This window comes from Electrophorus electricus, chromosome 10, assembly GCF_013358815.1.
Source record: "Electrophorus electricus isolate fEleEle1 chromosome 10, fEleEle1.pri, whole genome shotgun sequence".
Lineage (NCBI taxonomy): Eukaryota > Metazoa > Chordata > Actinopteri > Gymnotiformes > Gymnotidae > Electrophorus > Electrophorus electricus.
Window position 1 is genome coordinate 19,199,953 of NC_049544.1, and position 15,273 is coordinate 19,215,225.

The following is a 15,273-nucleotide window of genomic DNA, read 5'->3' on the forward strand; positions in this document are numbered from 1 at the left end:
CTAAGAGCTCTCCTGTCTGGCTTCATTCGGGAGCCATGGCTGGAGCCATTTAAAAGCTGCCCAGGAGTTGGAAAAGGCATGCACAGAGGGTCCTCATTAAAGCCCTGAGGGTCTCATCAAAGAAGTGGAGGCCTGGATCTGTTCATTACTGTCATAGTGGGATCAGCAAAGCATGACTGTGCCTCTATGGGAGCTGCACTGCTGTGCTGAAACGTGCATAACAATAAGGACCAAAGCATCTTATGGCAGTCTCACAGCTTCTTGAAATCTGTGAAAGTGTGTGGATAACCTGTTTTGTTTGTTTGTTTGTTTTTAGTTTCCTGTTAATGTATCTGCTGAATATTATGATGCATCTCTCCTCAGATTTATACAAGATATGGGAAATGCTACACCTTCAACTCAGGCTTGGATGGCAACCCCTTGCTGACAACGCTAAAAGGTGGCACAGGAAATGGGCTGGAGATAATGCTTGATATTCAGCAGGATGAATACCTGCCAGTGTGGGGTGACACAGGTAAACCTAGGGGATGGTGGCTGTTTAGCATTTAAAAGTTTCACTTTATTATATGTATGTAATAACCATTAGGACAATCAATTAATTTCATTGACACCTTTTATGAAACCCTGATATTTATTATTATTATTATTATTACAACAAATTTGGTGCAATTTGGACTCTTTAAGGAAATTAAATGCTGACAATTGTCGTTGTTTCCATTGGAGTTGAAATTCTGGCTATAGGGATTGTGAGGCTATTTAAATATTAGATAGAAGTACACGTTTAGATTAAAAAATTTAAAAAAAGAAAAGAAATCCTTGTTCTTCAGTTATGTTGATTTTTTTTTATTTTTTTTTATGTTGAGTGGGAACATTTTATGGCAGAATGCAGCATATCCTACTCTAGGTGTTCACAACAGTTTTTTTTTTTTTAAGAAACAGTTGAGATTCATTTTGTTCTCACATGTGTCATAATGCATCATATTTTAAGGTTAAGTGAAGAGAAAACAACTGTGTGTAGCTGCATCATTAGTTCATGCACCAGAGAGTCAACAAAAAGTCTATAGTGAAATCTAGATGGGGCATTTACATTCAGAGTCTGCAGATATATTTCTGCAGATATTTTTCAACATGAGGGTTAGGATTAGAGTTAGGGTTACTTTTGGGCTAGAAGCCTACAATAGTCACAGATTTAAAATGTCTTTAATGTACACATTTCAACTGGGAACTTCAAAGTCCTTTTTTATCATTAAAAATCTCAAGCTAGGAACTGAAGTAGATGAGCCAGCATGGCATGATCTAAATCTTCTGGCCATTCTTCTGCTTTGCTGATTAATATGTCCAGTACGTCATCATCATGGCACATTAATCATTTATGAAGCGACCACCATTACATTCAGACTCTTTCAGAATTTCTCTTTCATTGGTTCAGTGGTGCCATGACCTCGAAAGAGATCTGTTTCTTTCCCTGACTTACACCAAGTGCTCTTAAGAATCATTACATTACTATGTTTTACTCATTTGTTGTACTGTTTCCTTTAACTTTACCACCACACACTAAAACATGAATATGAAAAACATTATGAAACTGAAACTTATGAACAGCAGAACGTAATGCAATCAAATGTTTTGAAAAACATTTGAAAAAAAAATTGAAAGTGGTCATATGTATCACATTGCAGTTATTTGGCTTAACTAAGCTTGAGTTGCATTATGATACTTGTCCAGCCATTGTTTACAGGGTTAGGGTTAGGCAAGTAAGGCTGTGTCATGGTACATCAGTATGCAGTCATGCAGTATAAACCACTGCTTTTTCAAACATGACAGTTCCAGCTTCTTCCCTGCAATGTTTAATGCCTTGGCCTGTTGTTTCCACAGATGAGACCTCGTACGAAGCAGGCATCAAAGTTCAGATCCACAGCCAGGATGAGCCGCCCTTCATAGACCAGCTAGGATTTGGTGTGGCCCCTGGTTTTCAAACATTTGTGTCTTGCCAGCAGCAACGGGTACTTAATGCTAAGCCTTCTGCACACACCCCATTCACAGCCTCTGTCTTCTGTCTGCCTGTGAGCCCTGCACTTTCTCTGCATTAAAATAATTATTTCATACCTGGAGCAAACAAAGGCACCCTTTTGGGATGAGGACAGAGCTTTATCATTGGAAACTAATGGTATAAGGAACCATATATATTTCAGTCAGTAACCCCTTATGCAATGAGCATTTATGACAGTCCAGCCAAAATGACCTTGGGTATGAATGTTTAAAGTTTATTATAAAGATTTTCTTCTTTGTGTGTGGACCCACACAGAACAAAGCAAAACTTGTTAAAATGTTAAAAGGACAGTATAATGACACTGTACTAATAAACTGCTCTGTTAGTATACCTAGAGCAAGGTGCACTAACTAGACCTACACAAGATTGACAAAAACACCACAATGTGACTATGCTGCTGCATACTGCAACTGCAATATGCCCTACAATACATTAAACATATTAGTGTGCGATTAATGGAGTGCCCTGCATTACCTGAAACAAAAATTCACAGAACATTCATCTGTCATGGTAGGCTCCTCAGGATGGTCTCAGAGCAACCCCCCACCCCCACCCCCACCCCAAAAAACAACATGCTTATTAGAAGGTTCCTTTGCATATCATGGCTTTCTGTGATAACAGTTTTGCAAAGGCCAATACTTCGGTTATGATTAACAATCTAAGTATGGTGCAGCCCTACTGCTGAGGATCTTTCATTGTTTGAGTTCCACTTTGTGTTTGAGCTGTGTTTATTAGCAAATGACTAAGACTACTGGTATTTTTGATCAGCTTAGGGCAATATTTCCTATAGTCAGAAACAGTGCAATCATTTGGCTTAAGTGATAGTATGATTTGGCCTTATTACAATTATGATAAATATTTATAGTAAGCTCTGATATTGTCACATATTTTGTCATTACAAGAGACATCACTTTAACACCAGAAAATGCACTAAGGAAGTTAAAAAGTATCACTAATGCAGTGAAATGGCAAAATAAAGGACATTTCTACTTATCTATGGTGATTTCAGCCATATATTTAACTGTGTATTATCTACTAACTATTAAAAATATATTTTAATCCATATTAAGAAGACTAATTGTGGAGTCATGCACCATTTTATTAGTAGTAATTAGTAATTCTACTGCTGAGTATTTAAAATTACATAATGGACACAAGTGACAGTGTCCATTTAGGAGAATGATGTAATTGGTGTTCATTTACTCAGCACATTAATTTATCACTTGTGAGAATTAAAAGATTATCTTCATTTGCTAAATTTCATAAATATATCAAATAACATTCCTATTATTAATCAGTCAAAGCAGCCTGTATCTTGGTAATTTATTAAACCGTTTTACATCTGTACATTTTAACCAGTGAAGTTACTAAATTTCTCTGAATGTCTAAAGACCAGATGGAAGAAAAGATTGGGTAATTGCTTTGTGGGAATTTGGTATCTTGTCTTTTAGCTCTGTGAACTGTCCATTCAAGTGAAAATATCATTTTAGGTCCTCTTTTTATAGACACAAGGCAAGCCCACAAATAAGGAATAAAGCTGTGGTGCAGGCATGGTTGGGCATGGAAAAAAAAAAGTTTCCTATTTTCATGACCGGCACACACGCCCTAATGACGCACAGCATGGCGCAATTACAAAAAAAGAGGTTGTTTAGACTGAATGCATGATCAACAGGTATGGATAGGCTTACCGCCGCAATACCCAATAAGATTAACTCCTTTCATTCCCTATAAAGTCTGGCTTGAGCAGGCTACACAGTGCAGTGACAAATTTGTGGCAATTTGCAGGAATGACAGTGCAAACAAAAATTCACAGATGAGGAAACAGACATTCTTGTCAAGGAAGTTCTGAGTTGGCATACTAAAATATCTGGCACTTGATCAAATTTAATATTTACATTATTGTAATAGTACTAATTCTTTAAATTGCATAATTTTCTGTGCATAATGACACACCAAGTGATTCAGATTTAATAGTCACAACTGTCATATCGCCTGATTCCTCATCACACTACAACACCCAGCAGGCTGTTCGACACCCAACCCAGGATTCCACCAATCATGAACTTCATGTCAGATCGTCATCACTGGAATATTGAACTCACCTGTGTACTTGATTATTTCAGCCTGTCTCGAACATTAGGACACTGTGAAGTATTGCCTCTAGAATCCTATGCATACCGCGCATTCTTTTGGGTTGTTTTTCTGTGTACCGAACCTTGACTTAGTGTTTCCCGTTTTTGATTTTCACCTGCCCCTTTTGGATTCTGATGCCTGGATTATTGGATGATCTTTATGATTTTTTGACATGGACTGTTTTCCCTACTTTCAAGTTACTCCTTTTTTTATGACCGTTTCCACTACCTGTTACTACAATAGAACTCTGTTTTTTTATCCGCGAGCATCTGATTTTTGCCTGGCCCTTAACAGCAATAGATTAATTTTTCCTTTCAAAAATAATTATGAAATAAGTTGTATTTAGTTAATATTTGGGAGATATATATATATATTTGTAATGGGATGATGTTCTTGGTCAGAGTTTTCTGTTGTGAGAAACTGGACACTTCTTTATGTGCACATCTGTTAAGCAAAAATGTTAAGTCACTCCACCCACCTTGTCACAGGCGCATTTCTTTCTTTCTACCAAATTAACAAATGGCGACAAATGTGTGTGAGCCCTAAAAAATGAGCAAATTACAGCGTTAGGCAGCATAGTAAAGGGTAATGTACAGGACAACCCAGTCGCGCTGCACCCAGTTGTCCAAAAGCATCACAGTGATGACCTGTTGGAGGGAATGCTCAAAATGATGTTTGCGCTACTATTTAACAGTGACTTTTGGGCTCCAATGCTTTCTGTGAACCAGGTCCACTGCAGGATGCATAGTCATTCATGCATGGAACAAAGTTTACTTCATGGTGATGAAAGAAGGAATTTTCATTTCCTCTGGTGTTCTCATTTTGGTTCATCAGCTGCTGTCTCTTCCTGACAGCTCAAATCGCACGTTTCCCGTGCGCTATGTTGTGTGGTATCCATGTTGTGGCACCAGTAATCATTATCAACTAAACAACCAGCTTTGACATCAATGTTATCCTTTTATCTGGTTAACTGTATTGTTTACTCAAGGATAACAAAATGCCTTCGGTTCTTTTATAACCCATTAGATGAGGAGTTTAGCAGCCCATTACAGGAGGTGAGTTTTCATCTCCCTACTGAGCACAGCCCAGAGGGTTATCACTTCAGGTAGAGGTACAGTAACTGTGCGAATCTGGAAATTAGTGGCAGTCACTTTATTTTGGTTCATGACTGCTTGGCAGAATACATGTTTATAAAGTGGTGTAAGATTTGTTTGTAATGTCTGTATAAATGCTTAGCCTATTAGTGTAATTTGCCATCATCATATCTAAAAATGCATGCATGGATTCATTCCTGTTCTGTTCTTAGTAATGCCCTGGCCGATACAGAGGGTGCATCTGGCCAGAGGATGTGATTGGCCTGGCTCTCACTGGTCATGAAAGATGGTTTAGTCATCCCTCCTTGTTGAATTCGGGTGATGCAGAGCATATACATTCAAATTAAACCATGCTGCCAAAAGAGCACGTCAGGAAAAAAAAACAAAAAACAGATTGGTTATATCTGTCGCACAGGAAGAATGTGCTGGAACCATGCCAGAGCTAGATAGTAGGATGGAAACTTCAGTTTATAAATCGTATACTATTGGCCTTTATACAATTGAAAAAGCTCAGAAACACGTAATCCCTGAGCTCTCTGGTCTGAGGCTTCTTTATTTTTTATATTACAGATGATAGTTTGTCACTTCTTGGTGCTTAGTGTGTTATCATAACCCCATGTATAGGATGTTTAATCTATACTTTGCTAATTTATACAATCCCAGTTCTATACAGCAAATAGAGTGTACTCTTGAAGGCCTTTTGACATGTCAAATATCTGGCTTCCTCTGGGCTCAATTTGACATGGTTATTCAGCATGTCTATTTTCTTGTCGCATTAATTTGTGATCTCTTTTACCAAAACGTGCTTTTACACTGCTAGATTTGGCTCCATTGATTTCTTGCTTTTATTCTCCAGTGGGTATTGGTACTGCGCCTGCTTACTAAATATCTTATGTGGTCTTTGCTAAGATGGGCATAATTCTGATGTTTCTGAACGGTGCCTTTCTAGCATTAATGAGTACAGCTATGTGGTGTGTTTCAGCTTCAGTACCTTCCTCCACCATGGGGTGACTGCAGGTCCGCTCCCTTGGAAACCGACTACTTCCCCACATACAGCATCACAGCATGCCGTATTGAATGTGAAACTCGGTACCTGCTGGAGACCTGCAACTGCAGAATGGTGCACATGCCGGGTAAGGGCACATTTTAATGGTGCAATAAAAGCCCAATATGGGTACATTAAAAACACTTTTAAACAGTAAAAGTCCTTTTATATTTCCCATGTAATACATTTGTTTTGACTTGTTCTCATACCTGGCAATAAGGATTGTTTCATAATTATCAAATGAGGACATATTTGTTTTATGCATGCTGTTACTGCTGTAATTATGTAGCATTTCTTGATGAGAATATGAGGTAATTAAGAATGTTCAATAATGTGTACGATTTAATAGGCACCTCCACTGTCTGTACGCCGGAGCAATATAAGGAGTGTGCAGACCCTGCCTTGGGTAAGAGAGCATGGGTAGTTTCTCATCAATCATCACACTAAGCATAATCACCTCCTGAGCCTTAATGAGTATTGTTAAACATACTCTAAAGAGATTTTTTTTTTATTCATTAAAAACTCATAAAACATTAAGACATTAAGATGAATGTTATTTAGCACTATTGAATTTCACGTGGTGAACAACAATGGCAAACACTGAATTTTCCTGTAGGAAGAAAATCAATGTAGCCGGCCATGTGAACCCTACTTAATGATCCTATTTAACGGATTTGATGTCATGGAGTAACAGACTTTATGTTGTCATAATTTCCAGATTACCTTGTTGAGAAAGACAGTAAGTACTGTGTGTGTCTGACGCCATGCAACATGACCCGATATGGAAAGGAGCTTTCAATGGTGAAAATACCCAGCAAAGCTTCTGCCAAATATCTTGCCAAGAAGTTCAACAAGACAGAACAATACATTGGGTATGATATTAGCCAGTTAACAGATAAAAAAGGTCTTTTATTCCATATAAAGTACCATTCCAGGAGAATCACTTGGGGTTAAGTTCTGCAAGTTAGTATATTTTTAAAACGCTAACTGCACGTTGCCCTTTCAGATTAATACATGCCGAGAGAAGAATTTCACTGCTGTGATATATTTTTTAAAAGAATCCATTCTGAAAGCATAGCTGCACAACACCATGCGATGCTACCCTTCGTCTTTCTTCAATTACAGAGATAACATATTAGTGTTGGACATCTTTTTTGAAGCTCTGAACTATGAAAAGATTGAACAGAAGAAGGCATATGAAGTGGCTGGTCTACTTGGTGAGGAATATCAATGAAGACTGAAAAATGTCACTTGTGTGAAGAACACAAGCAATTCTGTGACAGAAAATTAACTACATGGCACAGAACTGACTCTCCTGTGTTTAGTAAAAGCTTGTTAATATGACTTATTTTATATTTGCTGTTATCTTATGTTATATTTGTGTATCTTCTTCCTTTCAGGTGACATTGGTGGACAGATGGGTCTGTTTATAGGAGCCAGTGTACTTACAATACTGGAGATATTTGATTACTTGTATGAGGTACATTGCATTTCTCTGTGAATTTCAGTGGTTTTCATAGTGGTTTTCAAACCCTTTCAGACTCTACTTATGTTCTCCATATCTGAAAGTATTAAAATAAACACTTACACAGGTATTCAGACCCTTTTACTCAGTCAAACCTTAATTAATTCAGGTGCACAATATTACCTTAATGAACAATGCAATTATTTAAGTGTCCCCTGCCTTCATGCACAGTGGTTCAGTATTATTGTAGGTGCAAAATTTAAAGGTTCAGTGTAAATCTTGCAGGTATTAGGAATAGGTACTGAAAAGCACAGCTTAAAAAGGGCTTCAAAAAACAACAAAATTGCAAAATAGACTATAGACAAAATTGCTATAGACAACCAAAAGGATTTGAATCTGTAATTTCTTTCCACCAAATATTGAGTTTCCAGGTTTCAATATTTCTGCAGTTCTCATATTTCTAGAAGGTTCTTCCATTCACCATTTCACCCTCTGCAATTCCTTTCTTTCAGTGTCACAAAATACATTTATCTAAATGTAACTAAATTTCAGCTCCATAAGTTAACTCTGAATTAACTCCATCTATGTGCTATAAGATGATGTCCTGATGCCATATGCTTTATTACAAACCTTCTATTGTAATCTTGTTCTGCAGGTGTTTAAGGATAAAGTTTTAAACAACTATGTGCGGAAGGATCGTTCACGTCGGAGCACAAGTGATAATCTGGTAACTGAACTACTTCTAATACCTGCATGCACATGCTTTTGGTGATGCCAAAAAGACACGACGGAAACAATAACAAAAAATGCTCTGTTTCTTATATCAGCGCATAGCTGTATTCATTTCTGCATCTTGCTGGCAAGTTTTTTTGTCTTTGGCTCTAATTGTGATACTAAGGAAGAAAAGGTAATAGTATGAAAAGCTGACCACTCATCAAAAGTACCTGATCTGGGACAAGGCCTCCGGTGGTTTGAGGTGATTTGAAGCAATTCCATTAATGAAGAACTAGTACCTCAGATTAACTTTGTTCTAATATACTGTTTTGTTTTTGTGAAAGTAACAGCTTAATTAAATGGCTTCTACAACTTGAAGCCATTTTTGAAATGGGATTTATTTTAACAGCATCTGTTAGACAGAGGTTTGTTTGATCAAGAGGAGGCTTTTTTTCTTGGCCTGGGAAGAAATGTATGCTAATATCATACTAGGGTCCCAGCTTCTGCGTTAGGGTGTACAGGAGCTAACAAAGGTAGCTATATACAACAATATACAAAGTTATATAGTTTCATTATGCAGTAGTATTATGATTGCTTGTATGTTTGTTTATTGTTTTACTATTTGTGGTATATCCTGGTCTAATGGTGTGATTTACTTTTGGCTGAGGTCTAAAATGTCTCAGATGACATAGGCAATAGAAAGGGTGAGTCTTGTGCCAGTGTATCAACAGCCAGAAGTTTTGTTTCTGTAGTTATTAAGGACACATCATCCCAAATTAAGTAATACCCAAGTTATCAAAAGTTATTAGATGATATGCTATAGTGTTTTCCCCAAAACATCATAAGATCAATAAGCAGTTAGTAATTTGTTAGTAATATTCCTCTTTGACACACAAAAAAAATCTCTTCAATAATTTTATACATGGTTTGCAGAGTTTTTTATTCTCTCACTATATTCCCTCACTATTTTCCAAATACATTTGGATTGTATGTTAATTCTCAAGGGTGCTGATTTATCCACTAGTTTTTTTTTCCTGCTAGAATGCGATAAAATCATGGGCTCATGTTAGGGAAATATTGCCAGCTGTAATTTTCATATAGTACCAACATTGAAAAAAATCATATTTTAGCTTTATTGTAAGTATACAAAGCTGCCACATTAGAGGTATAATAAAATACCAATAACATTCCAGTGTCATAGGAAGTCAAAAAACTGGCATTTTGAATCACAATGGGGTTTAACCATTTTAGCAAGAAAATAAGACATCTAAATGATGGTCTTCAAAATTCAATGTAATTCAATGCACAGTACCATAAAAATTTTATGAAAGTGTATCTAACTTTGCCAGTCTTCTTTTAAGTTCTTTTGTTAGACATATTTGTTGACATTTTATTAGAAAATGTATTAAATATTTATAAAATTAATCTAGTCCTGCCCAGAATAGTTTAGCTTCAGTTCCATTTTTTTACTTTTAAATGAGTTAACCTAAAAAGTCTGGTTATCTCACTATTGTCAGTCAACAGAACTACCCAGCTGGTACATCTGAATTATTTCCTATAGCCTTAGCAAGCATCTGGTCCTGCTTGAATAGGGTATAGCTTGATAGTGGCAGTGTACACAACACTGTCAAATGTAGACTTGGGATAACTACTTACCATCATTTGTCACTTTACCAAGACATTTTCTCAGAGATAACAGCTGATCTTTAATCTTAAACATTGTCTGAACAGAATTTTAAAATACATCTAAATGTAAAAAGTTCAAGAGCATCTGAATTATGGATTGGTTGAAATACACTTGCTTGTTTGTGTATGTTTTGAGTATTATCGTTCCATTAAATGTCACAAAAGCCAATCTTGTTTTCAAACAGATGAATAGATCATTATCTACCACACATTGTATAATTTTGAGTTGTTCAGGGCTAGGCTCAGTTTGGTTTCAAATCAGCAAATAAAGGACATGAACTTATTGGATTCATTTTGGACTGCTTGGGAGAAAATTCCACCCTGCCATGAGCAGGTGCTATACTTCCTTCACTTGACTTTTGACTTACTACTGGCTGAGCTGAGACTGAACTGAGCCCAGACCAGGTTTGGTCATCGTCATCATTCTCATCATCGTGTCTGTTCCAGGAGTACTCCGAGAATCCCACCAGCCCTGGTGTCACATCTAATCATGTTCCCAGGTAGCAGCACCATTGGCAATCCAGCAATAACACTGTCCTCTTAATCTGTCCTAAAACATACTCATTAGCATCTCATTCTTTCATCTTCCTTTTCATTTTCCTTCAGTATTTAGGTTTTTTTTGTTTTTGTTTTTGTTTTTTTGAAACCATAAATGAGTGCAGGCAAATTGTCATTACCTAACAGTCTAAGGAATGTTTTTCAAATCCTGTAGCTTTCAAGACGATGATGATGATTTGAACAAGTTCAGGTAAAATGAATAACTGTTTAAAATGGATTAGTTCCTCCCCTTTGTTTCAGCAGTCTTTGTCACTGTCTTGGTCCTCTTTCCCAAAAACTACAGCTTATGGATGTTTGTGCTAAATGGGTTTCTTAAGCAAACATATGGAGGAAATAACCTGACAATGATGCCACCCGACTGTTACATTTTTAAAAAAAAACATGCATTATATGTTACATTTCAAAACTATAAATTCAGTTTTATTAAACAAAATGATAACATATCAAATACCATTGGAGCTTTTGGGAAATAGACATGTTTGTGACTACTACTTTTCCATTCTTCTTTTTTGAATTTTTTATTAGATTTGAATATGCAGACAAACCCTCCAACATCGAGCATGTGGTGAGGAGCCTAACTTGAATTTTTGTTGTCACAAAGTACAGAAAGATTCAGAGCTTTTTTTTTTTCTTTTTTCTTTTTTAGAAAAGTCATCCCGATTCCTACACAACAAAATATCCATGGTTACATTAACACCTGCAGTGTTTACATAAGTCCAGCTGGACACAAATTAATATGATAAGAGATAATTAAATACTGTGGGTGTTAATTCAACACTGGAAATTTTGTATACTTTAATTTGATGAATGAACAGCATTATTAAATTTCCCAGTTTTACTTAAGTGCCAAATAGTGAGACAAGTCACCTTTATTTTTATCTTTAACTACTAAAAGGACATTAGTATGTGTTCACTTATTGTTGCTTATATATGTCCATTGGGCCTTTCCTTGTCTAAACTGGCACCTTGTGTAAACAAGCAAGGCAGCTTTTATAAGAATTTACAGTATCAATATGTGACAAGTTCATAAATAGCACACCTACACGGAGGTTCAAACTTTCTCACCTTGATGCTTGCAGTAGCTTTCACATTTCATTTTAGGAGCTTACAAATGAAAAACGATTTGACCTAGAGGTCATAGTATTTATTGGAGATTTCAGTCTTGTTATGCATGAAAGGGCAGAGTTTTGAAATTAACATGTTGTAGTAGTAAGTAATTTTGCTTAAAGCATGGGGAACTTAAAGCTTTCTGTCAGTGGACTCAAGGCACTATTGGTGTGTCTCAATTGAAAATGAATATCCACATCTTTTAAGGAAGGTTAAAAAAGGGATTTACTTTTATTGCTATGACAGGTTACTCTAATTAGGAATATCCTATTAGATGGTAGAACACTGAACACTAATTGCTGATGCTTAATGATGGCCCTCCAGTATCATTATAACACACCAGAAGGCCTGTGTAGTCAAAGGATGTTAGTAGGTTTATCTTTTAAAATGCACTGGACATCTTATTTGGGTTTGTCTATGCCAAATGTGTAGCTATATTTCTTGTGAAACAGTTTTTGATATGCATGTCTGATTTCTTCTAACTGCTGGTACCAAAAAATATAATTGTTTGAAACTAACTCCAGACTTACAGTTTAGTCCAAACACACTACATTAATGCAAGAAACTAACAGTGAGTAGACCATTTCCAACTCCCAGACCATCTTGCTGTTGAACCCTGAACATGTGCAGTCTCTTTTGCTGCTTAGTTATGGATTTAGTTATTACTGTGAATTTGGAGAGTGGGATTCATTTCTATGCATCAAAATCTGAACCTGAAAGGCTGTAATGAATAGGATTCTACAAGCGTCAAGCTGAATGTCTTTACCACACAAGAGGGAACTCATTAAGTAATGTAATCATTTGGGAGCAGAGCAACAAAGCAAAATCTCAGTGAACCGAGTTCCGATACAGACTTTGCACTTATGAATCAAACAAACCAAAAAACCCCACATGCGGTAAAGTGGAAGAAGCAAACTCCCTTTTTGTCCACCCAGGGCACTGTAACGAAATCTGTGTCCAATAACATCACTAGATGCATCCCTTTGTGATGTCATCACAGGTCTACATGCAAGGAGTTTGGACCCAGATAGAAAGAAAGAAATGGTCTTCAGAGTGCTAGGAGGGAAAGTGTTTTTGTATTGTAATGCTTATGTTCAGGCAGATAACTAGTGTGTTGTGATGAGGCTGGCTGTGTATTCTATGAACATGTAGTTTAAGGGGCCATGCCGAAGTCCTAATTCCAGGACTAAGTAAGAATGTCTTCTTTCCCCTTCCCTGCCATTCATACTCAACCCAAATTATCCAATCACATTCCTTGTACTTGTACTTGTCTCTCTCCCTGTGATGTATAAACATTCATCGTAATAAAAAAAAAAAAAAATCCTCAAATTTATCATAACCATGCATGACTACGCCATATTTGGACAATCTCTGATCCATGCTTTGCCTGTTGATGTTTTTCTTTGTATATTTTTTGTGTTTCTTGGTACCTCTGTCAATTCCTTCCTTCTTTCCCAATTCCCTGTAATCTGCTCCAATCCCACTCCCATGTCTTTGTGAACACGCATCTCTTCTGTTGCTGTTGCTTTAAACATGCCTTTTATGGCAATGTCATCGACTCATTGCACGCCTCTGGCACATCTGAACTCCTCTCCCCTCCTCCCGTTCCCCTCTCCTCCAGAGCACATGTGACACACTCCGGAGTCACTCGGACAGCCTCGGATTCACGCCGAACATGCTACCTAGTCACCAGGCTATAGGCAACTTCGAGGAGTTTGCCTGTTGATGAAGCAGGTGTCGAGCCACGATGAGGACAATTAGGGTTTGACAGCAAACTGTGATGTAAACTTGTGTACTCCGACCCACTTGTATGTTCACACCACTGTACATGATGACTTACTGATATCACTTAGTCAAAAGATCTATGCCTGAATATACAGAGACATCACCATAAGTACAAATTCTAAAGACAATACTCAGGTTTTATTAGCATAACTCAGTTATCTCAACACCAACTGTTTGTTTCATGTTGTTAAAATATTAATACGTTATCAAAGATTTTAAACCTAAATCAGAGATTGAGAGGGAAAGGTTTCAGTGTATTTGTGAAAGAGGTATGAACACCTAGGATTTAATTTGAAGGCTATCACTGAAAATAAAGTAAACAATGAGGCGCACCATTATACAGAAACATAGAGTGGCTAAACTGGCAGTGGCATTTACTTTTGCCAACAGGATTTTACAAGCATATCGTTTGAAAACATGCTTCATTGGGTTCATAGTGTTCAAAAAGAATGAAGCTGAAATTGAAATTGAAAATGTTTGTCTCTGTTTACATGTATATAAGTGCAATAATATGCATAATGTGTTAGTAAAACAGATGTATTGCCCTCTAGTCTTAACTATTAATTGTCAAGAGAAAAGAAATAATGAGAGATTATATTCTGGTGCAGTTACCAGCAATTCAGTTCTCTCTGATAACAGTATTTTACTTTTGATATGCATTGTATTTGTTTGTCTATTTATTTTGTGCCAATATATATTCTGGCATTATCAAATACATACACTTAAAGTTTGTCATACAGACATTTGTGTGAGTAGTCTAAACGATTCAGGTTTTAGATCGAGTAACTCCATTCTTCAGTTATGGCCCAGTTAAGAAACTCACCCATCTTGGCTCCTTGAGCCAAACTCGTAAAATCCACTGCTTTTTACAATCAGTACTTAGCTCAGTTTTGGTCCAGTTCACTACATCACTTTTCCCTCAATATGTTGTGAGCGAGTGATGGCAAATCAAGTGTGCTGATTTGCAGACTATATTTGTGATAACAGTGACATGTTTCAAGTGTATGACCATAAGTATGTGTAAAGCATATGCAGAACTCCTCTGGGATTGCTTCATTCTCTCTCTTGGGGCTTTCATTAAAGTGCACCAAGCATATATAACACTTTTCCATTTGTGGTGAAATCTACATTTACCACAGGCGTCTTCCTTTCATCCCTGCATGCGCGCATCACAAAAAAATACCCATTTGATCTGATGGCTTGCCACAGCACAATAATAGAGCAAGAGATAGTATCACCAAATATCCCCCCGCTTTAATTTCGCTTCTGCATTGAGCTACACTGTATAACTGTTATGTTTTATATAAATTTCAATGTGATTTTTAGCACATATATCCACATTTTAAATCAGTTGGTGGTGAAGTGTAAATTAATCTATATAATAAACAATATATTTAACCAGCTCTTAATGAAGAGTGCTTGTCTCAGTGTCTGTCAATACTGGTAGCAAGTGAAAATGTAACTTTCCTCACTTATCAGTGTTAACAGCAAAGGCTCAGGTATTCAGTGGCTAATTACAGCATTTAATAATTTTTAAGACTGAACACTTGGATTTAACTGGCCTAAAGATTCTTTAGTAAGAAAATATATACCCATTTGTCCACAACAATAACACTTATTAACAGTATGCTGTCTA

At 36.7% G+C, this 15,273-nt stretch overlaps 1 protein-coding gene across 6 annotated transcripts in view; it reads left to right on the top strand.

Annotated features, from left to right (window-relative positions):
• asic1c (acid-sensing (proton-gated) ion channel 1c) overlaps positions 1 to 15,046 on the top strand; it is a 66,715-nt gene extending 51,669 nt beyond the window's left edge. For 2 of the 6 annotated variants that reach the window (XM_027020275.2, XM_027020276.2), the window contains exons 2-13: positions 364 to 514; positions 1,876 to 2,003; positions 6,260 to 6,410; positions 6,672 to 6,728; positions 7,041 to 7,194; positions 7,448 to 7,539; positions 7,723 to 7,802; positions 8,443 to 8,514; positions 10,635 to 10,687; positions 10,900 to 10,935; positions 11,271 to 11,310; positions 13,474 to 15,046. In XM_027020275.2, coding sequence (XP_026876076.1) covers positions 364 to 514; positions 1,876 to 2,003; positions 6,260 to 6,410; positions 6,672 to 6,728; positions 7,041 to 7,194; positions 7,448 to 7,539; positions 7,723 to 7,802; positions 8,443 to 8,514; positions 10,635 to 10,687; positions 10,900 to 10,935; positions 11,271 to 11,310; positions 13,474 to 13,578 — 1,119 coding nt within the window. In that variant the 3' untranslated portion in view covers positions 13,579 to 15,046. The remainder of the gene's footprint in view (positions 1 to 363; positions 515 to 1,875; positions 2,004 to 6,259; positions 6,411 to 6,671; positions 6,729 to 7,040; positions 7,195 to 7,447; positions 7,540 to 7,722; positions 7,803 to 8,442; positions 8,515 to 10,634; positions 10,688 to 10,899; positions 10,936 to 11,270; positions 11,311 to 13,473) is intronic. The other 4 variants (XM_027020277.2, XM_027020278.2, XM_027020280.2 and 1 more) reach the window with 4 other exon arrangements.
• The last annotated feature ends 227 nt before the right edge of the window (positions 15,047 to 15,273 follow it).